This window comes from Cupressus sempervirens, chromosome 5 (genome assembly GCF_028749045.1).
Source record: "Cupressus sempervirens isolate cs-2001-9-10 chromosome 5, ASM2874904v1, whole genome shotgun sequence".
NCBI classification, from domain to species: domain Eukaryota; kingdom Viridiplantae; phylum Streptophyta; class Pinopsida; order Cupressales; family Cupressaceae; genus Cupressus; species Cupressus sempervirens.
This window is the reverse complement of record NC_143122.1, coordinates 16,531,688-16,556,507: the sequence shown is the minus strand read 5'-3', so window position 1 is coordinate 16,556,507 and position 24,820 is coordinate 16,531,688. Positions and strand designations below refer to the sequence as shown.

Here is a 24,820-nt window from a genome sequence, read left to right as displayed (position 1 = left end):
ATCTGGAATGGCTAAAACAGGACATGTACTCATCAGCTCCTTAAACCTGTCAAAACAATCCTGAGCCCTCTCTGACCACTTGAAACTATCTTTCCGTGTCAAATCTGTAAGTGGTGCTGCTATCTGTGAAAATCCCTTCACAAATCTGCGGTAGAACCCACAAAGCCCGGAAAATCCCTTGAGTTGTGAAGTGTTCCTCGGTGGTGGCCAATCCAGAATGGCCCTGATCTTGTCTGGGTCAACCCGAACACTTCCTGCACTAATAATATGCCCTAGATAGAGCAACTCTGTCATCCCAAACTCACATTTACTCATCGTGGCATATAATGACTCCCTCTCTAGAATACTGAGCACTGTATCAATATGCTTCAAATGTTCCTCCCAAGTACGGCTGTATATTAGTATATCATCAAAAAATATCAACACAAACTTCCTCAACTGATCTCTGAACACTCTATTCATACAGGACTGGAAAGTGGCAGGGGCATTTGTCAACCCAAAGGACATGACTAAGAACTCAAAATGTCCATAGTGGCATCTAAAAGCTGTCTTCTCCACATCCACCTCTCTAACCCGTATCTGATGGTAACCGGATCTCAAATCAATCTTGGAGAAGTAGCATGCACCATGCAATTCATCAATAAGCTCATCGATGCGCGGGATAGGGTATCGGTTCTTGATTGTCTTCTTGTTTAGCTCCCTATAATCAATGCACATCCTCATTGTACCATCCTTCTTCTTCACCAATACTACTGAAGAAGCGAAAGGACTTTTGCTTGGCTGTATGTGCCCCATGTCAATCAACTCCTTAATTGCCTTTTCTATTTCATCCTTACATCTCTTCAGATGGCGGTAAGGTGTGATGATAATTGGCTTAGCCCCTTCCTCTAATTCAATAACATGCTTGATTCCCCTATCCGGGGGTCTCCCTGGAGGTATCTCACCAAACACCTTAGCATGTTTGGTTATTATTTTTTGTACATTAGGTGGATACTCTTGTTTATGCTGCTCTGTCATCTCAGGCATTACTCTAAACTCTGCTGCCTACTGCACCTGATCATGTTTAAAGAAACTCTGCATCCGCTTGAGTGACACCACTCGAAGTCTCCCATCTGACAAACCTCTGAGCACTATCTTCTTACCATTTGCCTCAAACCTCATTTCCATTTTCTCAAGGTTAAATGTAAACTCTACCAGAGACTTCATCCAGTTCATCCCAAGCACCATATCCTGATCACCAATGTTGACCACAAAGAAATCTTCTGTCATGTCATAATCTCCCAAACGAAGCTGCAAGTTGGAGATTTTCTTGGTACATTCAATTTTGAAGCCATCGGCAACCATCACCTTAAATCCCCTATGCTCCTCTGTATGTAGCCCTCTGCGTGTCACAAACTTCTCATCAATGAAGTTATGTGTCGCCCCTGTATCAATGAGTGCCACAACTCTCTGTCCATCCAAGGTTCCCCTAACTCTGAAAGTGACGGCCCCCTGTATACTTGACAACTGAGCTATCGTGCTATCACCGCGTGCTTCCTCCTGTGAAGAACTATCATCATCTCCATCTGATTCGGATGACTGCTCTGAATCTCCATCTCCTGACTCTTTGGCTGAAAAGTACTCCATCTGCTTAGCTTTTGCTTTCAATGGACACTTATGTGACAAATCCCAAGGCTCCCTGCAATGAAAACAAAGCTTCTTCTTCCTGAGATCATTAAGTGTTTCATTGTCCAACCTCTTACTTTCCTCCTTAGCTGGCTGAACCTCTTTATGAAAAGGTTTCCTGTCCTTATCTTTCCTTGAAGGGAAACTCTTTGCCTGGAATTTATTTTTTGAAGATGAAGAGGAATCCATGTCACGAGCTTTCTTAATGGCTTCCTGCAAAGTGGGAGGGTTGAGAGCTTTAATCCACCCTCTCAACGGATCAGCTAACCCATCCATAAATAGAACTAGTATCCTCCGCTCAGATACATCTGTTACTAACACTGCAAGTTTCTGAAACTTTGAAATGTATGTTTCCAATGATCCCCACTGTTTAAGCTGAGCTAACTCCTTCAAATGGAGTTCTGGATCCTTCCTATCAAAACGTTCAATCAGCCTCTCTGTAAACTCCACATACGAGGTAATGTATGCATGTCCCATAGTGACCATACCATGATGCCACCACTCGTGGGCTAACCCATCCAGATGAATTGTTGCGTACTTAATAGCTTCTTCCTCGGGCATAGGGTTCAATTGAAAGTATGTGTCAAGCTTTTGAACCCAAGTTCTTGCTGTAGACTTTCCTGAGCCATCATAATATGGTAACTCAAGTCTCCCTACTTTCTTCCGTAGCTCATAGCTCTGGTTCTTGTCATGTCCACGTGGCATATGTTTCATCCGCACATCCATATACTCCCTAAAGGTAATTGCAGCAGTAAAATCTGGCCCTCCGGCTTTCCAATCTCTCCTCAACTGGTCCTGTATATCAGTAATCTGGGGCTCTGGTACGAGCTACTCTGGAGCTCTAGGAGGAAATGTAGGAATCATGGGCCTTGAACTCACTGTCCTAGCTCGCTGGGGTGCATGACTGAAATTGTTCCCAACTTGTTCATCTCCATTATGTGTCCCATCTTGATCATTTCCATTCTGATTGTTACCATTCTGATTATTTCCTCCACCCATGTTAGCATTCAACCCCATTTGACGAGCCATCATCTGCATCATAAGATCCAATCTCTGATTCTGTTCCTGTACCCTTTGTTCTGCTACTTGCTGACCCTGTACCAAGGTCTCTAATAACTGTAAGAATCTTTCCTCTCCAGGCTCTGGACCGGCATTCCCGCCTCCACCTAATCTTGTATTCCTGTCATCTCGGTCACCCATATTGCTGTCTTGATCAAAGAATACCTCTGCTGTGTTTGTATGACTGGATTCTATACCCCCCTGTACGGATGAACTAGACTGTTTGCTTTGTAGGTCTGAACTCCTACTTTGTCTTGCTCTGGTATTGCAGAAATTATAAGGCCCCTGTCGCATGCTCAAACATAAATGCTCTAATTTTAGTGTTTTGACATTTCATCAAACACTTTCCCCTCTATCCGCCAGTTCCAAATTTCCTATAAGACCTCCATAGGATGGCAGGACTTATAGCTCTGATACCACTGTAATATCCTCCCCTGATTTGAACTTTGACTTGTAGAAATTTAACTTAAGGAATATTGTCAAACACTTTGTATGCAAACTCATAAAGCTGATTTCCTCAATAAATTGCTTTCCAATGAGTAGATTTACGAACAACTATGAAGTGACATTAAAATGCATAATACACATCATAACATTTTCACAAACACTTGGCACACATTCAACAGTATATGAAAAATCTGGAAACTCTTTCAATCTGCCGATAAAGGGTGATTTTTAAATGTAGATGTGCACTTACAGCTGCCTTAAAGGCTGCAACAACTATTCAGACTTGTATTCAACAATTATTATGCAAAGTATCAAAATTTGACAGAAGAAACCTGAAATTAGTTGTCGTAGTATTTTTCCGATGTAGTCGGCAGCCTTCCAAACTTCTAATCAGCCGGAAAAACAAGTAAACTTGATATCAACACTGTTCACGCCGTACTGTAGCAAAATACTGTTCATGCCGACTGTAGCAAAATACTGTTCATGCGGCACTATAGCAATAACTAACTTCAGATCTGCACCTCAAACCCTTGTAAATTTCTTTATGCGAACGCCCCAAATGAAACCCAGTGTGTTTCCTAAAGTGAAAACACCCTTGATCCTCCTGACTGTGTCTTCCAACAGCGACGAGAATGCTAGCAAAGAGGGATTCCGTCCTCCAAGCCCGATAATCAGATATCCAGCAACATAACATTAATCTTCATCCAAGCATACAAAAAAAAAAGCTCTTCCATTTCTTTTATAGTGTTCTCACAAGAGCTCAATCCTTCGTTTTCTCAATGTGGGATAAAATATAACTCCCTTTATGTACCTTATGTCTCCAATGTGTTATAAAAATAAAGGGAACTGTTTTAATTTAAATATTTCCCACAAACTATAGTCTATGCATTAATAAAGTTAAATATTTAAATTTAACTTTATAAAATGGCTTTATCAATGCGTAACAAATCTTATCAATGATAAATAAGTTTTCCTGTCGATTTTAAACAATTACCATCAACATACCACTGTGACTGAATGTCCGGCCATGTCCAAGATGACTTACTATAAATAGTAAGTATGCCCAAAGTTGCCTCAGAACCCCTCAGAAAGACCTGCAACTGAAACTGTCTAGGCCAAATGGCCTCTAAGCCCCTTTAATGTCCTAGTTAGCCTACGAGACTGTGGGGAAATAGGTTAACGACAACATCATGCTATGAATGCTAGAAAGGGGACATTACACATATTGATCACTATCTATACACTCCCTTAGATCGTTTGGTTTGCACAACCATACACCCATGATCTCATACCTCGCCACCATACGACCCTCTTTCAGGCAACAATCCCCAAGACAATCATACAACAACCTATCACTACTATAAGGCCCCTAGAAAACCGTATAGACTGCCCTTTGTACTCCACGTACGGCCTACTGTACGACCTTCCTAGTCACCAACCCTCCATACGGTCATCTTCACTCTCCCGTACGACCATCTCCACCACCACCGTACGACTCTTGTGTTTTGCCCCTTTTCACTGTATGACATTCCTTGACACCGTACGACCTTTCCTCTGGCACTGTACGACATTCTTGGCAGCAATCCGTACTTCTCATTCTTCCACCATACGGATCCCCCTTCAACTACACTGTACGGATGATCTACCCACACTGTACGGGTTTCCTGAGCTCTTCTCTGTCAATTATCCAGCCCTCCATACTAAGGAACATTATAGGTGTGAATGATGTCAATGGATAAGATTGAGAGCTTGTACGTGGTTGAGTGCGCAAGTGAAGTACAAGTATGCAGAGGAAGAGCCACTCCACATGGGTTTGACACATAATGCCCATCGAACTAGAAAGATACTAAACATGTTGGAGAAGCAAAAGATCCTTTAATTTAGAGGGAATGGATTAGAGGACCCTTCCTAGCATTGTAAGACGTGTGTGACCATATGGAAGGCCACTTGCGAGAGTGATCACGACTGTTGGTTGAAGGCATTCTTTATCACTCTATAGAGAATTGCCATTGATTGGTACAAAAATTTGTTGAGAGCATACAAAACAACATAGAATGACTTGAAGAGGGCATTTAAAATGAATTTAAGCTGCTATGTGATGATGACGAGGTGGTAGAAGAAATCTATAACATGAGACAAGGAAAGAATGAGACTCTATGAGCTTACAGTCATAGGTTGAGAGAACTACTTGCTAAGTTGGAAAACTAGCTAGCCGATGGGCTGAAAATAAAGGTTGTTTATCGAATAACTCATTCCTTTGTAGAGGAAAATGAAAGTAGTATGTTGACACCTGAAATCGGGCAATGGATATTGAGAGTGAGAACAAGACATCCTGAGGAAAGAAAAAGGCCAACGATGATAACAATACAGACAAAAGCACTAACAAAAAATCTAAGATCATATAGACCCTTAGAAGGGACATGATGTAGATGATAGCCAAAAAAGAAGGCACTGCAACAAATTGTAGAGTACCAACGGTAAGGTTGAGGGCCACATAAATGCAAATTTTCAAAAGATGTACTACAACATTTGGCAAGAATTGGGGCACTCTATAAAGGAGCGCCCATACAAGTTGAAAGCCAGGAGCATCCAAGTGCTCTTCACCCAAGGAGAGCAGGCAACTCTGACCACACCACCTTGGCCATACACAAACTCTAATGCCTTGCGAGGTGGATATTGCAACAACCAATGAGGGAACAACAATAATAGCAATAACTATACACCTAGAAGTTGAATCTAGTATAATGTGAAGGGGCGATACTGATGAACATATTGTCATTGATGTCAAAGTATTTCATGTGCATCAACATAACTAAAAGTGTTAACATCATCAATGTCAAAGAGGTTTATCATATACATAACTGGATTAAAGTCAAAAACAAGGATATGCATAAAAAATGCGATACATACTTTGGACAGACCAGAGCAGAAGAGTCAGGATGAATATGGAACCAACTTAAGTAGAATCATGATATCAAATTCAAGGTTGTATTGAAAGACAGACATTGTGGGTGAAGATTTATTTTCACATAATTAAAGAAACTCGAACAAGTTGAGACTATAGTGAATAGTACCTATCCACAATATTCTGTGATGTGTCACAACAAATCTTGAGATTAATGATGGTTTTTATGCAACAACAGTTCTGAATATCACAAAATAGCAAGAGCCATGTCAGAAAATAGAACCACTTCTAAAAACAATAATGCTACACACCAAGACCAATACATCCGCAGTAGCAGAAGAAGATAAATCTCAGAGCTTATATTTTGGCAATCTTATGCTGCATATCCGACAAAGAAGGGATGTCATTCAGAATAACAACATACACTGCAAATTACATGTGGACAGATCAGTGAACCATATGCAGGACTGTGATAAAAAGATAATAATGAAATAGTCAACTTTAACAAAGCAGCAATAGAGGTCAGACTTATGATTTGATCAAAAGCATATAGTGAAAATATTATATATAGATGAACAGTAGTATTGTTGAAAGATAACAAAACCCCGGAACGAGACACAGTTTGGAAATTCATGTTGATAGTGGCTAGGCAGCGATTATGATACTACAACACAGCATATCGGGAGAAAATACATAAAGCAAAAGATATATTTACATATTGTGGCAATGGCCCGATAGAATAGATGCACGCAGATTCTAACTGGTCAATAAACCATTTAATCAGTAAAATAGGCGGAGAAGATACCGATAGTACCATTTGATGCTAATTATTCAGAAGTTAACGAGGAGGATAAAACGAAAAGCTTAGTTTGACATATTCGGAATTAAGAGGAGAAAAAGAATAAGTAATTTATTTCATTTGAGGCAAAATGTCAATGACAAGAACTTTGATTAGAAAAGAATTGAAACATTTGTAATACAAGATATTGCTTTGAATATTTGTATTAGCTCCACAATACCTTCAAATGAATAGAGCATTCTGTCAGTGTGCAGTGGCAAGTTTTTGTTGGTTGCGAGAAGACACCAAAGCATATATCATGAAATGGTATATCAAAGAAAACAAAAAAACATATTCATAAGTCATCCTAACAATATACACTGTTGTGAGCAAACAAAAAGTATATTGAAAATGATCTAAACAATATACAAGGACCCGATGAAAGAATAACTGGTTTCTATAGAAATAGACAATGTCTTTTAAAGTTATCACTGGGAAATAATTAAAAATACTGCAGAGACGATCAGAGTTATACAGCCACGCAGAAAAATACATCAACACAAGTCATGTGAAATTCATATGCCACATCACCATTGAATATGAATAAGTTCAAACCTATGTGCAGGGATATTTTTTTTGATAGCAAAGACACAAGCCGTCGGTGAAAGAAGAGCTGACGTTCAAACTCAGGAATAAATATGTGTGTGTGTGTGTGTGTGTGTGTGTGTCGTATGTGATAGCAAAGACATTCATATTTGTGATGGACAAAGAAATATTAAGGCAGAAATCCTTATAATACAAGATAGAGCAGTGTTTTTCAGACATAAGACAAAGGCATCGATAAATATATTAGAAGGTTTTATTAAAAAGGATTAACGACTTGACTTATATGCCGAAACAACATTCAGCGAAAGGTGAGATATTAAATACTATGGTGAAGTTTCATGCAATAAGATTAAAACAGATGATTACCTTATCGATAAATTATATCAAATAAAAGTTATGAAAAGGTTTGAATGAAAAGATACATAGTGTATAAATATGCGTCCCTTGAAAGTCATAAGTAAAACAATATAAATATAAGACAAATAATCGGCAAAGAAAGAAGTCTGCAGTGGATAAAAAGAAGAATAAGTAAGTGAAGAAAGGTGTATTGAAGTAGGGCAGAATATATCTAAGATCGAAGTCGGAGTTAAGAAGATGTGCAATATATTAAGGGAGAATAAAATATCCATGTGCATTCAGATTTTAATCTGATATATATATGCTCAAGTAGAATTTGGGGCATTCCAAAAATTGGGAGATCCAACTACTAAAAGACAAGTGGTATAATATGGTATTGCTCCGCTTGTTAATGCAATATTGAGAATTTGCATCTCAGGAAAAATCTTTTGCTTTTGATTTCACCTTTTTCAAAATGTTGTAATTAGTACGAAAGCTATCTCTATTAATTATAAACTACGATCAAATTTATGGAAGCATTGGTTTATACATTCCTTTTGGTATTGACCTTAGGGATCATTTTTTGCGCTAGAAAGAATATAATGCTCATGCAAATGAAATGATTGATGGGATGCAATTATTGTTTTATGATTTTGTTCTACAAGAAGGGGATATGGCGAATCGGTAGACGCTATGAACTTAAATTTTTTGAGCCTTGGTATGGAAACTTACCAAGTGATAGCATCCAAATCTAGGGAACCCTGGATATATATATATATATATATATATACAGTAGAGTGATTAGAGTGAAAAGAGAGAATGAAGGATATTATATAATCAGAATTTTATCTGATATATAAATATATATTCGTGTGTATAGGGAAGATTGAAAAGTAAAGTATAGAGTTATTAACTTATTGGCTGACTTCAAGAATGAAGAGTATATAAATTTTATAAAGAGATAAGAGAAAATTGTGCAACAAATATATGATATATCCGTCATCAGTTAAGTAAGCAACATTGTTGAGGTGGAAAATAAGTTTTTGTGCAGTGGGTTGGTGCTCACGAAGACAACAGTGGGCAGTTGCTGCTTCCAGTAGGCCAGAGCCTGTGAAGTGTGGGAGTTGGAGCTTCCAGTGAGTCGGTGCTCATAAACATAGAGGTTGTAGCCTCTAGTAGGTTGGAGCCTACAAACCAATTTGTAAAAGATCAATTTTATATATAAAAAACAATTATTTGTCGTTGTTTTCTCCCACATTGGGTTTCCACGTAAATCTTGTGTTATTGTGTTCATGTCCATAATTGTTCATTTCAGCATTTGAAGTTAATTGTTTGGATAAAAATTTAAATTGGCAAATTTGTTAATATACTGATTCAACTCCTCCCTTCCCCCCTCAATATTTCTGTGTGCTCTTTAGTTACAATGTTGGAGATGGGATAAGTTGGGCCACTTTGGACAAGACCATCAATGTTGGAAAGGAGGTGAAAGTTTGCACTACAAATGGTGTGTTCCAAGCAACCATGAGGACACTAACTATCCCAAGATGAACATACTAGACATCACAAACCCAGAGGAGGAGGTGTTGGCAACACCATGCTCCAAGCCAAGAAGGCGACATACCTTGATCTTTGTACAGAGGAGGAAAGGATGAAGAAAGAAAAAACTGATATCCAATGAGCAATGAAGGAGGAATAAAGAACATCACATGACACTACGAACACTTCCCTGTGGTCAGAATCACGATTGAACATTGTTTGGTAGATGTTGCAAGCCACTATATCAGTATGGTTGTCCAACCTTTTGAAGACCATGCCACAATTAAAGGTGGCCATTACCAATGTAGTTGGTAACAAACTAAGTGACTAGAACAATGGCAAGCCAATAGAGGAATAGGGAGACGGTCCCATAATAGATCCAATGCTACTAGTAGTTAGCGTTGGGAGGACACCGATTATGGGAGAAATGGAAATAATGCGAGGGAAACTAACAAATACTATTGTGGATGAAGGATCTGGTGTAAATGTCTCGTCGGAGGAGACATGGTAAGTCCTTGGCAATCCAACACTTTGGTTGCCAACCTTCCATTTGGTGGATGTTGACCAACATGGCATCAAATTAGTTGGGATATACATGGCCCAAAAGGTAATTATTGGTACCTAGCAATTTTTCCTAGATTTCATGGTCATCTCGATGGAGAAGAAGGCATAGGATGCCCTTCATGGAAGGCATAGGATGGCCTTCATGGAAGGGGTTGGCTGATCAAAACAAAGGTGAACCATAACTTGAAGAACAAACTGTTGAGAGTGATGGAAGGAAGTACGCAATGCACTTGTGGAACCATGCAGACAACTAGGAATGGGCATTAGAGTCAGAGTTTGAAGGAGGTGGATTTTACGTGGAAGTAGAAGGAATGGAACACAATAACAAGTGAATATTGGAATTGGGAAATTGTTCAATGGACGAGATTAGTTCCCTTAGCAAGCTGTTTCATCGGAAAATGGAAGACTATGAAGTCCTCGAATTGAAGTAGGGTTAGAGATTTGACTCTTTTGAGTACGATAGGTACAAGAATGGCGTGGCAAGGGTGGATGACACATTGGTCTACCATCTTGAGAGTAACAAGGAAGTAAGAACCAAACTTATAGAAGGTAAAAACTTGGGCAAAGAACATGATCCAAAGGTCATCTTGGTTGGGGATGTATGGGATCCTGTACTCAAGATAGTGATATTTAGAATACTCTTGGAATATAAAGATGTTTTTTCTTGGACTTGCAAGTATTTGAAAGGTGTACCACTAGTGTTGTGTGTCCATCAGATTCCTCTTGCATCACGCGCATTACTCGTATTGAAGAGGTCGTACCATTTGAACGAGAACTATGCCACCAAGGAACAATTAGAAATAGAAAAGATGTTGGAGGTAGGCATCATTTTAAGGTACATAGAAGAGAATGAGTGTTGCCATTGTCATGTCCTTGAAGAAAGAAGCGAATCAAATCCGGATTTGTGTGGATCTGAGATTCTTGAATCACCATTAAAGACCCCTTTCCCATCCCTTTCACTGACAACATATTAGAAGTGGAAGGGCATGTGATTTACTAGTTCATGGGCCTTTTTTTGGCTACAATGGAATCAACATTGTTGAGGAAGATACATTAAATACCATGTTTATGGTTGAAGACATGGTGTACATGTATAATAGGATGCTCTTTAGGTTGTGCAATGCCACCGCCACATTTCAGAGAATAATACTACATATATTTGACAAAATGTCATTTGGAAAGTTGAAGGCCTTCCTTGACATTTAGTCTATATATAGTGGGATCCACTCATCTCACCACACTAAAGGAGTGCATGGAATGATGTTGGTGGGCACGACTGATGCTCAATTCGAAGAAGTGTCAGTTTATGTTACCACTAGGTAAGTTGCTCAATCATATAGTATGCAAGGAGGGATTGATGACCGACTCTAACGAGATAAATGTCATCATCTAAATAGAAAGCCCCAAAGACGTGATTGGGGTAAAATCCTTCTTAGGACATGTGGGCTACTACAAATGGTTCATCATAGCGTTTTCCCAAATATCTTTTCCATAAGACAAGCTAATGAGGAAGGGTGAATCGTTCGTATGGGGAACAAAACTTGTGGAGGCATTGAAGGAGCTGAAGTCTAGACGAGTAAGTGCACCTATCTTGGCTTACCCCAATTGGGACAAGGAATTCCATTTGCACTTGGTTGCTTCTAACTACTCCACATTGGTACAAGCCGGTGTAGGGGGGTTGAACCATCCCATATTCTTTTCTGGTTGGTTGCTGGCAAGGGCTGAAAGAAATTCCAACACAACAAAGGAAAGCAATCGACATGGTGTATGCCGCACAAAAATTTCGGCATTACCTACTTGCCACACCCTTAAGATTTCATGTGAATCACGAAGAATTGATTTAGATGGTAAATAAGCCAATTATACAAGGTAGGGTGAGTTGTTGATTACTCTTACTCCAAGAGCTCACTCCCACTATTGTGGTACAATTTGGGAAGAGCCATGTCATTATAGACCAATCGAGGATAAAATTTGGGGAGCTACTATTAGGAGTAAATGAGGACTTCCTAGACGCTAATGTTCTAAATTGCCGCCTTACCCCCTTGTTGAAAATTATTGGCTAATGCTTGTCCATTTCCACATTCTCTTAGGACATACTGTAACAACCATTTTTTCTTGGGTCTTAACTAACAACTAACATATCAAAGAAATACAGTTATTACTTCATTTTCATAGGAAGACAATTATATCAGTTTCGTTCATGGGAATGAAATTAACGATTACAATCAGTTAAACAAAATTTCATAATTAAAAATTGAAAACACCATCAATGAATTTACTATGGGAATTAAAATCTACATACCATGAAATTTGAACCGAAAATCAATCTAGGGATGCTTCTGCAAACACCCAGGTTAGTCCACAAATACCACTTGGGACCAAATGACAATTACCATCAAATACCACTATATTAATATCAAATGACAATTACCATCAAATACCACTAAAACAATTTCAAATGACAATTACTATCAAATACCACTATATCAATTAGGGCATCACATACTGTTGTATCAATCAGGGTATTTATTATGATTGGATCATTTAGGGCACCACGTACCACCGTGTTTATTAGGGCATCAATTACCATTGGATCATCTAGGGCATTAGATACCATTGTATCATTTGGGGCTTTAGGTACCACTATATCATTTAGGGCATCAGATACCACTATATCATTTAGGACATCAGATACCACTGTATCATTTGGGGCGTCAGATACCTCTGATTCATCCCTTTTCTTCCTATTGCTAACTGTGGCAATTACATAAGATTAAAAGATATGCTCATAATCATTATTCTTATAAATGAAAGACTGAAATAACAATCTTATAGATATAATCCATATTCAGTTAGAACATTAGCCGATCTAAATGGTTACCAATTACATTGACCAGAAAGGTTGCTTTCATTAAAGGAAATAACTGAATTCAACGATATAAATTAATCCATCATATCTTCTACTTGTATAAATAATATAAAAGTAAAATACTTGTTACCAATAAATGTTTGAATGCTCATCTTTATCTGATACAGGTCCTGACATCTAATGGAGAGGGGAAACATTGTTAGGGGCTTAATCTCCCAACCACGGACCTCAAATTTATTTCTGCACTTTTTCTAACTAGAAAGGCCCTTCCTACCCGGAATAGACATGGAACACCTTGTCAGTCACTAAGCATCCTGGTACTTAATCACACCACTCGATTTGACAACAAAGAATGAATTTGGACATGCATGAGCTATCAAATTATTCCTTTTAAAATAATAAATAATTGTTATGTCACATCTGATTTTTGCTTCCATGTTACTTGTAGATTTCTTTCTCACCTCTTCACCTCTTCCATGGCCATTCAGCCGGGTGAGTCCCAGGTGTTTAATTCTCAGAGTTTAACCAACTCATTCTGCTATTTCCACATTTGGTGTAATAATATTTTATATTTCAATATATCACAATTTATATCACTTGAGGAAAATAAACTTAAGGCTTGCAAAAGAATCTCATTCGATTCTGCTGTACAAGAGTAAAATAAAGATGTAAAATATATCATGATCAATGTTCTTGACTTGGTTTGGAAAGTTCAGATTCTCTAAGGAACTATTCAATAACAGATAACAATGATGATGTACAACATCCTATGGAAAGAATCCTTATTGCTGTAAATACACGCATGGTAATTTAGAAAAGAATACAATGTTTCAATCGGAAATGGTACGCTGACCACATGACCTGATTATCTTTTGAGAAGGATGAGCTTTTGTTGGACGCCATCAACCAATCCCTACTCGTGAGATATCTTGAGCGCAATCTTGGAGTGAGTAACAATCTCGACTTCCAATAGAGGTAAAGAGAGGGAAAAATGTGACCAAATGTTCAGAAAAATAAAATCGTGAAGAAGGATACAATTCATAAAAAAAACAAAACATATCTTTGGTTTCTCACGGCTTCCAAATATTTAAAGAGGTATTCGATAAACTTCATGGCTTCCAAGAAGCCGTAACTCATAAAGAAATGACTTGGCTTCTTGAGCACCAATATAATATGCCAAGTGTACATTTCGGTTTCTAGCAAGAAATTGAATAAATATGGAAAAAGATTTGAAGGTTACAAGTCGAAAGAATATTATAAACATATTTATTTACTTGCATGTGAATATATATTATTAAGATGGCACATGGTAATTGTTTATCCAAGGTTGTACCTTTTAAATATGTATTTCTAAATACATGTTTCATCTTAGAAGATTTATTTTGTCTTTGTGTACATGCATTTAAATGTACGTATTAAATAGATAAAATCTTGTATAAAAATAATACTATGATGTCACCTTTAATTTATATCTGTGTATGTACATAAATATGCATTATAATGATGTGGTGGAAAAGTCAATCAAAAGCCATTTGAGGTACGCATTATTTTTAATTTAAAAAAAACTAATATTTGAAATGTTTATTTAATAGCTCATGCGTGCCTAATGTGTGTATTCTATTATGTAGTCACTAGGTCCTCAACCATGTTGATTCACGATTCATACCCATTTTCCCAGTGATGGTGATGCTCCTGTGCCCAATTCTTTTTTGACAATGTTTCCACCCCTTTGACGTGCTCTCTACAAGGAAATTCCGCAGTTAAATCATATTACCATAACAAGTTATCAATCATAATTAATCATCACGGCTAACCGCCTTTTCAATTCCATGAATTCGTGATAAATAATCAACTAGCATGTTATCTTTATATGAAATTATAATGACCAACCACCTTATCATTTCGTAGGATTATAACAGATTTAACTGTCAATTGACTTCAAGTTAACCTCAACGACTGTATGAACATTTTAAATTAGGTCAAAGATTGGGATGTAACACATACTATCAAGCGAAAGTAGGAAGCTAGTCCTGAAAAGCAGGACTTTCCAACTCATCAACATGTTGTACAAGATGTGGCCGAACCAACTTCTTTGAAGATGTGTAAAAAAGGAAAAGATATCGAGTGTGATGAAGGAATAACCCGAAGGGTTGGTAGGAGGCCACATGGGGCCAAATGACACTACATGCAAGGTACTACTGGCAATACTTTGGTGGCTGAACTTGCACACAGATGCCCACGAGTGGGCACTAGGTTGCAATACCTCCCAGAGGGCATGCAAACCCTTAAAAACATAATTTCCTTCCCTTATTTCCTTCACAACAACAAGAACTATTCGAGAGATGGGGTCTTGATTTATAGGACCATTAAAGGCAGCCAACGTGCATTGATGTTTGCATATTGTGGTGGCTACGAAGTACCTCACAGAATGGATAGATGCAAGGAGAATACTTGATAATATTGCACTTAGTACTACGAGGGTCTTGCGTGAACAAATTGTGACCTGATTCGGTGTACCAATCCAAATCATAATTGACTGAGGGTTGCATTTTGTAAACCAAGTGATTTGAACGACGACATTAGAGTTTAGGATATTCTACAACTTGTCAAGTTTATACTACCCAAGAGTGAATGAGCAAGTTGAATCAACAAATAAAGTGTTAGTGTCTATTTTGTACAAGACATGTAGAGTAGAACAAGAAGTGTAGAAAGAGAGGCTCCCTACCATACTCTATGTTAGGTTGAATATGCGCTGAAGGCAAGGATGAATTTGTGCAACAACAAAACTTATTAGTGAACTTATGAGCTTTCAAAATAACCAACATGCAAAACCGAAAATAAATAGAACATTCCAACATCCAACATCCATACAATTTGACACAGGACACCAAGATTTTGGTATTGTGGAAACCCTGATTAGAGGGAAAAACCATGATGGGGATGGAACCCACAATATTTCATTGAACTCTATAAAATATGACCTGTTAGGACCAATTACAATCACCTTTTTAAAAGCATACCCTATTAGGAGTATCCTAGCTCTATTAGGAGCTAGAAAGTCGTATTGACAACTACTCTGCTAAGAGATTTACAACACAAGTAAATGTGTCACCGTGTTAAAGGATTTGATCCTCAAATCTTGTTAAAGATCCTGCTCATACTGTTAAGTATGACCCTATTAAAGGATCTACGTTCCTGCAATTGTTAGGATAAAACAAGTAGAATGATTTGAAAAATAGCGGGATTACTCTACTTGAACAGATCCAATTAGGCTCACACTGCCTCGTCACATGCAAACTGATTCTTGTCTTGAACCACACTCCTTGATTCCAATCTATCTCTATTGCACACAAGATTTCTCTATTTCTCTTTTCTATCCTCTATCTTTTTTCTTCCATGCACAAACTGCTGTTAATATATTCCCTTAATTAGGGTTTTCCACTGTCTTAACAATTCGTAATAAATTCAAATTTCCCTCCTTACAAGTCCTCCAAACAAGCTTGAAACGATCTCCAGATTGCATTAACAATACAATCCAATCGCACATCGATTTGACAAGAAAGTCAAAACGTGCTACATTTCCCTAAGTTCATGCACCTCTTCTTGAATCTTAGATCAGCTCAACCAAAACAAGTGATACCTAACTGTTGTGAGGTTTTCACACCATCGCCCCAAAATTTTGGGGACCCCCCTTTTTTTTGATCGCCTCGACAAATTTTTGGATTGTACAACAATTTTGATTTTTCGAAAATTTTGAGCCTTGGACACTTTTGGGCCAATGGGAGAGACTTAGTTTATTTTCACTCGATTTTCTTTTTGCTTGATTTTCCAAAACCACCAATTCTATCCTTAGGCCGAACAAATTTCAAAGTTAATCCCAACATGGCGGGATAAAATTGTAAATTTTGTACTTAGACATTTTCTTTTGAAAATTTGGATAATTTTCAAAAATGAAAATTTTGTTAAATTTGGTCTTTTGGAAAATCTTGATTATTTTTTTGGGTGAAGAAAATTAATTTTTGTGGTGGTGAAATAAAATTGCAAAATCAATTTTTGGCTCTAGAAGAAATTCTTTTTTTTTGGCATAGCAAAATCGATTTGGTTAAAAATTGCAAAAAAATGGCTTTAATAGATTAAAATTGCCTTGAAAACTTTTTGCCTTTAATGAAATTGGTAATTTAATATTGAAAAATGGCTTTTGGTTAGCCAAAATCTAATTTTAATGACGTATTGATTACTAAATCCTCATTAAATGAAAATATTTAACATCTCCAAGGCACCATTTAATTTCTTTTTGCAATTTAGAACTAATTAGCAATTTCAAAAGGCAATTTTCATTTTGGCAAAATTAATATTTAGCTAAGTATTTAATTGTGGGTCATAATTTTGCATTAATTATTGTTTTTCTTTCTCCCAGGGTCCAAGTCGGCCAACTTGGGGGGAATAAGAAAGTTGGGTATAAGAGGAGGCCTCTCTCCCATTTCTTCCTCACTTCTCACTTCTCCTTCTCAAGGTGTTGGTGATTTTGCAAGAGCATATTTGCACTCTTCTTGCTTGGCGAAATTTGTGGGAGCTGAATTTTGTGGAGGACGAAATTTGTGAGAGCCGAAATTTGTGGAAGATAAAATTCTGATTTTTTCAAGAGGCTGCTATTTTTTCCCTAGGTTGGGTAATTTTATTTGGAGGTGAACTGCATGATAAATTTCTGATTTGCAAGGGATTTGAAGTTCTTAAGGTCAAGTCCTAATTCCGAAAATTCGCTGTAAGATTATTGGTTAAGGTGAATTTTCATCATCTAGAGTTGCAAGGGGTCCTTAAGCTGACATCCTTCTTTCATTCTAGTCTAAGGATTGCTCCTCTTGGTTCTTCTTGCCTTCTGGTCCACCACTCTACCATCCCGTAATAGGGCGACGAGCATGGAGGATGTTAGTGCAAGTAAGAATCCCAAGTGGGCAAACACTAAAAAAGACAAAGAGGATATGATGCCCAAAACTCTCTTTTTCTCAAAAATGAAGAGAATAACCGACACCAATATTGGTACAGTGGACATGATATGGATGAGGGAAAGACTGAAGGAAGGACAATCCCCCTTGGCAAAGAGGATATCAATGAGACAGATTTTGGATCGAGATTGGATGAGCTGGGAAAGGTTGCCATCAGGAAGAAGCATTTGGGCACCCTTTCCTTTCTCAGTGCTTTTATCGGATTTGTGAAGGAATATGAGAAGGATACTGAAAAGATGCTACAAGCAGCGTGGTGAAGTCAGCGGAACTCAGGGCAAAGCACACACTTTGTCCTCCTATGGAAGAAGTTAATGAAAGGCTAGCTAAGTGCATTGCCTTGGCTAAGAAAATGAAAGAAAAGGGAAGAGTTATATTAGAAGATCATTTGATGTAAGCCCAAGTGGCAATTTCTCCCTTTCTTCTAGAATAGGACAAGTGTCTATTTCTGATTGGCCACCATTTTGGTGCCTTCTCATTGGTTGCCACTTTTTGCACATTTTTCATTGGTCCATTGATGAGATGGCAGCTTCTCATTGGCCGATGGGGTGGCAACCCTAATTAGGGTTTTGAGGATCCAATCTGGATCATTCATCTTGTTTTGATCTCCACCCTCCGTTGTATTTCTAGCCCCTATAAAAGGCCATTTGCTCTCATTTGTAAAGTGGTTGGAGAAATTGTTGCAAAGATAATACCAAAATTGCTCTCTTTTTCATTGTTGCGATTTGCATGTTGATTAAGAACATTGGGTATTATTGCATGTTTTCTACTCCCACTTAGATTTCCTTTCAAGTTGTTAAAGTTGGTTTCATTTCAAGTTGCTAAGTAGGAGTGAAGTAGATGGATAGTTGTATGGTAGCATTGGTAAATGTTTGATAGGAATCAATACTAGACCACTAGCATCCTAGCAGCTAGTTGGGAAGCTTTGTGTGGTAAGCTAGTTTATTGTTCCTTTGAATCATTGCACTTGTGGAAGTGAGGCCGCTGGTCAGCTCTCATTAGTTTCGATCCCCATCCATTTGCTAACCTTCCATTCATAGGAGTAGGAGTAGAATAGTAAGTAGCTGGGTAGTCGAAGCTTAGAGAAGCAAGTTAGAGGAGTAAGTTAAGTATTAGAGCAAATCCATTCACCTTCCATAACCATCGCTTTCCCATCAACATCATCCCTGGCAGACACATCCTTCATCACCACCACCATCAACATTATCTGCCACTTGCATATTTCACAAACCCATCATCATCTCCATCATTCCACCAAAGTCCAAATCATCCTCGAATGAATAGCGTAAGGCCGCCTACGTGATTATCAGCAAATCACATTGATAAAACTGAACGAGTATCTACAAGAGTAAGGAACATTGGAGTTATTCTGATATCCCATGAGCAATAACTTTTCAAGAGAGGAATTGTATGTTTTATACTTCGTATCAAATGTTCAATTGCTAATATGTTATGTAAGTGATACAAAACTCGCATCAACACTAACTTTCCATGTCAGTTTTGACACATCATTTATCCTTTCAATACCGATCAATTCCACAAACAGACTTCATATCACCAATCAAAAATCTAACTGATTGTTCTCCACTGTTCTTCACAGCTTCCTTTGCCAATCATCAGAATCCAATAACTTCCTTTATCAATTTCCCAAACGTGTGTGGTTCCAACAAACACTCGTGAATATCCTCAGGATTCTATATCTGCAATCACAAAATCTAAAGTATCCTCAGGATTCTACATCTGCAATCACAAAATAAAGTAGCTCGAAATATCAACGGTTAAATAAATTTTCAAAATCAACATAAATAGGGGATGTAACATGATCAGTGAATTATTAAGGCATATACGGTAAAAGGAAGCAGTGATATCAATGTAATCTAGTAAGCATCGATTGATAATAATGAACAGCAAATACTGTGAATATCAATTATGGACAATATTGATGGTGTAAGGAGACTCCTTATCAAAGATGATGTTATACAGAAAATAAATATCCTTTCAAGTAGCTTGACTAAGTCAATCTAATAAGCATTTATTAAGAGAGAAGAACAATGTCATGTAGTGGATCATAGCTTGTACGTTAACAGCATAACATCTCTTAATAAAATGGTCAACCATAATATTGACATTACTAACCATTGATTACCAAAACCATAATCAATATTATTTTATAATTCTAAATCGAATATGAGGCATGATTTAGTGGCAGTTGTTACTACCATGATAAAACTGATTGTGTTGTGGAAGGGCGCAGTTGAAGGGAGAGGTTGTTATAAAGAGACGATGACATGTCTCTTCAGAAGCATCACTTCATCAAACAAACTCTAAGAATGACAATGATCATGAAATCAATTACTGTTATGGAAGGCTGCAATTGAAGGGAAGGGTTTTTTTGAAGAGACATTGACATGTCTTAAGAAGCATCATTTTATCGAACAAAGCATAATAAGCGAGTCAATCCCTCTCATTGAAACATCACTAGACATTTATTTCTCTTTATTAATCAAGATATGGACCTGCTCTGTAAGAGCAAGGGCCATTGGCATTATTGTTTGCAAGCAATAGTAGTACAAATCAGAGATGGCATCAAGGGATTGCAAGTATTAAAGATTGCAAATCAGGAACAACATCCAGTATCAGGTTTTAAGTACTCAAATAGCAGTCTAAAACAGCAACATTTCGCTTATAATGATAGCTATATATTTGCATAATCAAATTGATATATCAGATATAGCAAACCATTGCTGAAAGCAATATAAACTGATTGCATAAATCTAATATTTATGTCAGGTATAGCATCGTGATATTATCACTGTAAGTGTTAAAGTAATTTCATTCATAGCATATTTCATATTTGTAAATCACTTATTGCTATTGATTCTATGTCACCTTGTGTACTTCTGTATCTTTATATTAGAAATAGCAGTTGATAACTTCCATTACTTGGCTCAATTGCAATCATTTGACAGAGTAAAAAGGAGAAGTTATTTAATTGCCCCTCCTTTCCAAGTTAGCGAAAAGGGGACAGTATCTCACAACAGCCATGTTTCTTGCAAATATTTAATTATGTCATTGATTGAACCACATCCTTGTTTACTCACACCATCATTTAATGAATTAATAACTCTTGATCATCACTCCATAGTTAAGCGCGCTTGAGCTGGGGTAGTATTGGGATGGTGACCTCCCAGGATGTCCCGGTGCTTCACCTCTGTGAGCATCACCTAGATCAGTGCTAAGTGTTCCATTTATTGTCATGAGGGATGGATTATTGTAAATCACTACTCATGAAACGTGAGTCAATGTGTTTGACTCAAAAACTACATAGTTAAATCTTGATAGGAATATCACAATTTGACTTGAGATGGAAAAATATCTCCTACTTATCAATTGATGAGCTTAAGTGGCTTTCCTAATGAATGGTTTATAAGGAACAACTCTTGGTCAAGGTTTGCAAATGGGATTGTAAGCAGAGTGGGTTCAACCATGAAGGAAACTCTGGAGTTAAGTGCGCTTGAGCTGGGGTAGTATTGGGATGGGTGACCTCCCAGGAGGTCTCGGTGCTTCACCTCTATGAGCTTCATCCGGTGCTTCACCTCTGCGAGCTTCATCCGGTGCTTAAGTGTTCCTTTTATTGTCATGAGAGATGGATTCTTGTGAATCACAACTCATGAAACATGAGTCAATGAGTTTGACTCAAAAAATACACAGTTAAATCCTGATAGCAATAACACAACTCTTGGTCAATCTTATTTCCTTCATCTTGGACAGTGATAACCTCGATCTTTTCTATTTAATGTTTGTAATGACCATGTTTTCCATGCCTTGGGATGATTGCATTATCCTTGATCATCTGGCTTTAGGAATTGAATAGGGAGATTACACATGTTGGTAGTAATATGATGATTAGAAGACTAGAAGATTGATAGCTATTGCATAGGAATATGCAGATATCAGTAAGTTTTTCATAAAATCCACAAGGAAAAAACATCCTTGACCTGTTAGTTGTGATACCTGTAATGAACTTTAGAGTGGAATTAGCCCACTCAAAACCATAGCCACTAGCGAAGGAGTTTATTGTCCATGCCTCCTAAAAGACTGACGGAAGAAGGTTGATCCACAATCTATAAGCTGTGATTCGTCAACATGGATATACTAAGTTACTGTATTCGCTGTTGGACCACCAAAAATGAAAATCGATTCGCTCGACATTCGAATTCGGTTTGAATTCATAGCAGATTTGTTTTTTACTGATAGATTCTCTGAAAAAGTGATGTGCAGGACCCTGCTCGAATGGGAAGTGAATTTGACCTAATTTAGATTAATCCGACAGAGTTGGAAATGATTTTCTCTGATTTTTAGCAAATGTTGACCGACTTTCCCATGATGGTGACGCGATTTCTAGTAAAGTTTTTTAATATTTTCTTTGGTCACCCAACCTAAAGTCACCAAGTTTTAATATGTTTTTTGTCTTAAAGTTTTAAATGTTAAACCTAAACTAAAAAATATGACATTGAAAAATACACAGCAGGCTCAGCAAAAGATGATGCGGGCTTAGTAAACTCTGAAAAATGACCCACAGAAGTCTGCAGGCTCAAGTTTTGGCAGGCAAAGCTCAGGCACTTACAGAAATGATGGCAATCATTGGAGTTGTTTCTCAGAAACACCAGACAAAAGCACAGGCATTAGAAGCTTTTATCCGGGCATTAGGAGCAACTGCCTCATGATGACGACTTCTTTATGATTTTTGATGATATTTGATTACATATAACTGATTAATAATGTTGACATTACTGTTTTTTAACTGAAACATTGCTATGGTGGTGTATTTTGACATTTTGTCATGCCATTCGAACTAAATCGTTAATCTATGTGGTGGTGTATTTTGCTAACTTACTTTAATATTATCATAGTGGTGTAGGAACTAATTTGCTGCAGCATATTTTTACATATATATAATTTAAAAAAAAAAAAAAAAAAATCTTGTATAGACAAACCCAAAACGAATCCGAACCCAGTCCAAAAAAATATTTGAGTGAATTTTGAACTCGAATGTCGAACCTGAATCCGAACCAGAACCCGAACCGTCAACTTAGTGGATAAACATAAAAAAAATAGAAAGGCTTGGCTGGACCAAACAGATATGCATAACCAAGAGGAAACAAAATAGAGAACATAATAAAAAGGCACACAGGCACATGCCAATTTTGAGCAACATTTTCTGACTTTCAACACCCAGCAGAAGCAATTTTCTTTTTCTAGCACATAAAATAAGTGGGTCACAGATAAAAAATAGGCAGTAGAAAACATTTGACTGAGTGGGATTCATCAGGAAAACCAATTCCCAACAAAAGGAACCAATTTTGTTCTTCCTGTTCCTGAAACTAACTTAAGTTGGTGCTCTCAGCAAAAATCAATCATAGAAAGTTTACAGCTTCTGCCACATAACATAAGCACCAGGAAGGGGTGGTCACAGTTTTGCCTAGTCATCAATTTAAATGATCACTTTATTTATGCCCCTCAAAGATTCCACACATAGCTAGGAGAATCTAAGAAATGAAACAGGTTCTGCAAACACACAACAAAATTGGAAGAAAAGCAGAACTGACTGGATGATGATTTTGGTGTGTAGGATTACTTGAGCCCCATATGTTGCTCCACAGGATTACACTTCTGAAAATCTAATTTTATATGAAATGAAACTTTTAATATCATTTTGGTTATCTTGATACACCATATCTGAAGCCCAAAATCGTCTTAATAAAGTTTGTTTGTGAAGATTGAACCAGCAGATCCATCAATGAGTTTACGCTTCACGAAAAATTATTGAAGTTGATTCTTACATTTGCTTACCTTCATCCTTGGATAACTTTTCCTTCATCATTATGTGTTTGCATGCAAAGTGGACAGTGGAAATTGCTTCCTGTTTTGTTAAAAATGATAAGAGTTCATCAGTGACCATCCATAATCATTTAAGGAGATATTTTGTGCGAATCTCTATTATATATAAATGGTGAACAATTTGTAGTCTGTGAGCATGCTCATAGTAGGGTAGAATTGGAAAAATAATATAGAGCACAAATTTTTATTTATGTCATACTGATGTAAAGGAGATTCTTATCTTGGCCTTTTTCAGGTCGTCCCACTTACCATTTTAATTTAACTCGTGGAGATCAGCAGGGAAAAAGTGAAAAGGTAACTTGTATGACTAATGATATGCATATCAAGTTTTGGATGGTATCAATGACAATATTATTATAACATTGCGTCTTATTGCTTGTGGTCAGGTATCATCACTTGTTGACAACATGAAGTGTGGTATTTGCTTAAACATATGGTGTGATGTTGTATCTATCACACCATGCCTGCATAATTTCTGGTAAGTGTTCTTTGGCATATGCTGCTTGACATATTAATTTAAGGGTTTCTTGTAATTTGTATCTTATTGAAACCGTGACTAACTATTGAACTCACTTCCAGTAATACATGCCTTTCTGCATGGTATAAAAGATCTGAACAAAAGGGAATAAAATGCATTTGTCCTCAATGCCGATCAGATATTTATTCTGTGGGCTGTAACCATTCTTTACGAAATATTGTTGAGGTAGATTTTTTTTCACACTTAGTCATAAAATATATAGATTGCATTAGACAGAGTTTGACATGCAAGTTGTATATTTTCATTATTGTAGAGGCTAAATTACATGGGATATTGTTGTTGCTATGCTGAACAGAAATTAGAAAAAAAAACTCTCATTTTAGTGTAAGGATTCATATCAATTATAGAAAAGAACACACGGACCTAATTAGGATACACAAAAGAAAGAAAGTATTTAGCTTGATTATACATGTTATCTGTATTTGTCGTCATTAACTATACCTCTCCCTCATTGTTCCCTTTTAGTATATTATATATCAGTTCCCACTTCATGCTTTTCATACATTTGATATTTTATTGATTTCTCAAAATATTCTACTTGTTTGCTTCTGCTTCTTGTTTTGGTTTTCTTGTTCTCTTTCCTCGGGCACCGTTTGTTGTTCCTGTTGTTGGCTGG

The 24,820-nt window shown here is 37.3% G+C and overlaps 1 protein-coding gene across 3 annotated transcripts in view; it reads left to right on the top strand.

The window, feature by feature from the left end:
* LOC149554385 (RING/U-box superfamily protein) overlaps window positions 1–24,820 on the top strand; it is a 208,109-nt gene that overhangs the window by 76,973 nt on the left and 106,316 nt on the right. For all 3 annotated transcript variants that reach the window (XM_089828460.1, XM_089828462.1, XM_089828461.1), the window contains exons 4-6: window positions 23,902–23,960; window positions 24,053–24,144; window positions 24,246–24,369. In XM_089828460.1, coding sequence (XP_089684586.1) covers window positions 23,902–23,960; window positions 24,053–24,144; window positions 24,246–24,369 — 275 coding nt within the window. The remainder of the gene's footprint in view (window positions 1–23,901; window positions 23,961–24,052; window positions 24,145–24,245; window positions 24,370–24,820) is intronic.